General features: G+C 53.0%; 1 protein-coding gene across 1 annotated transcript; it reads left to right on the top strand.

Moving 5' to 3' along the window:
• The first annotated feature begins 9 nt into the window (after positions 1 to 9).
• On the top strand, positions 10 to 1,040 carry LOC109509357 (synaptotagmin-1-like). Its single transcript, XM_019859219.1, has 3 exons — positions 10 to 177; positions 339 to 506; positions 918 to 1,040. Exons 1-3 carry the CDS (start codon positions 13 to 15, stop codon positions 1,038 to 1,040), a joined length of 456 nt encoding a protein of 151 aa, XP_019714778.1. The 5' UTR covers positions 10 to 12.
• The last annotated feature ends 8 nt before the right edge of the window (positions 1,041 to 1,048 follow it).

Here is a 1,048-nt window from a genome sequence, read left to right as displayed (position 1 = left end):
TGTGTGTAGCTGATGGTGGGCGTGAAGCAAGCGAGCGGCCTGAAGGCCATGGATGTGGGAGGAACTTCCGACCCCTACGTCAAGGTCTACCTCCTGCCCGATAAGACAAAGACCTGTGAGACCAAAGTTCTGAAGAACACGCTCAACGCCACCTTCAACGAGACCTTCACCTTCCAGGTACGACCAGAAGACACGCCGTTCGCCTTTGGGGAGTCTGGGACATGAACTCCAGCATGTCGGCCCCGATTCTGAGGTGGTCCGACGTCGCTTGATGTACAAAAGGAGACGAGAAGCAAAGTGTCGTTCAAGCTTGAATCTCTCTGTTGTTTTGTTGTCAGATCTCCAAGGCCAATTTGATGAAGTCGACGGCTGTACTTCAAGTTTTCGACTTTGACCGCTTCTCCAAACATGACATCATTGGAGAACTGCGCCTAAAACTCGGGCAAGTAGACTGGAATCACGTCATCGAGGAGTGGAGGGACCTCAACGAGCCTGCCGACATGGAGGTCAGACCTCAACCCAAGCCTAGTTCTCGTTCCCGTATTTTCACGACCGTACGGCGCACCGTATTAAATGGCACCTCTCAGTGACATCCGCCTTTCCTCGATCTAACCGGCGTGTCGGCACAACAACAGTCGGTCAAGCGGACCCCTCATCGAAGTCGCATAACAGCATTCGCAGATTTTGGAACGCACACAAGGCCACCCGCATGATTAGGCGCCCCGTCCATTTTGGGGACTTTTAAGTGTGCCTTTTGGTAGTGAAAATAAGGTAGCGACAACCTGAACCTAGTTGAGACTCCAAGTCTGAAGCGCTTATCCTCCTGTGGGTCGTGGTTTGGGCCGGAGCCTATCTCAGCTGTCTTCGGGCAGTCGGCAGCCATCTGAACGTCACCCGATTACTTCTTCTGAATCCAGGAGGAGAACCTCGGTGAGATCTGCTTCTCTCTGCGTTACGTTCCGACATCCAGCAAACTAACCGTGGTCATCCTGGAAGCCAAAAACCTCAAGAGCACCGACCTGGATGGAAGCTCAGGTTAGTAATCCGG

This window comes from Hippocampus comes, unplaced genomic scaffold, assembly GCF_001891065.2.
Source record: "Hippocampus comes isolate QL1 unplaced genomic scaffold, H_comes_QL1_v1.1 C16867418, whole genome shotgun sequence".
Lineage (NCBI taxonomy): Eukaryota > Metazoa > Chordata > Actinopteri > Syngnathiformes > Syngnathidae > Hippocampus > Hippocampus comes.
This window is presented reverse-complemented; position numbering and strand designations above follow the sequence as displayed.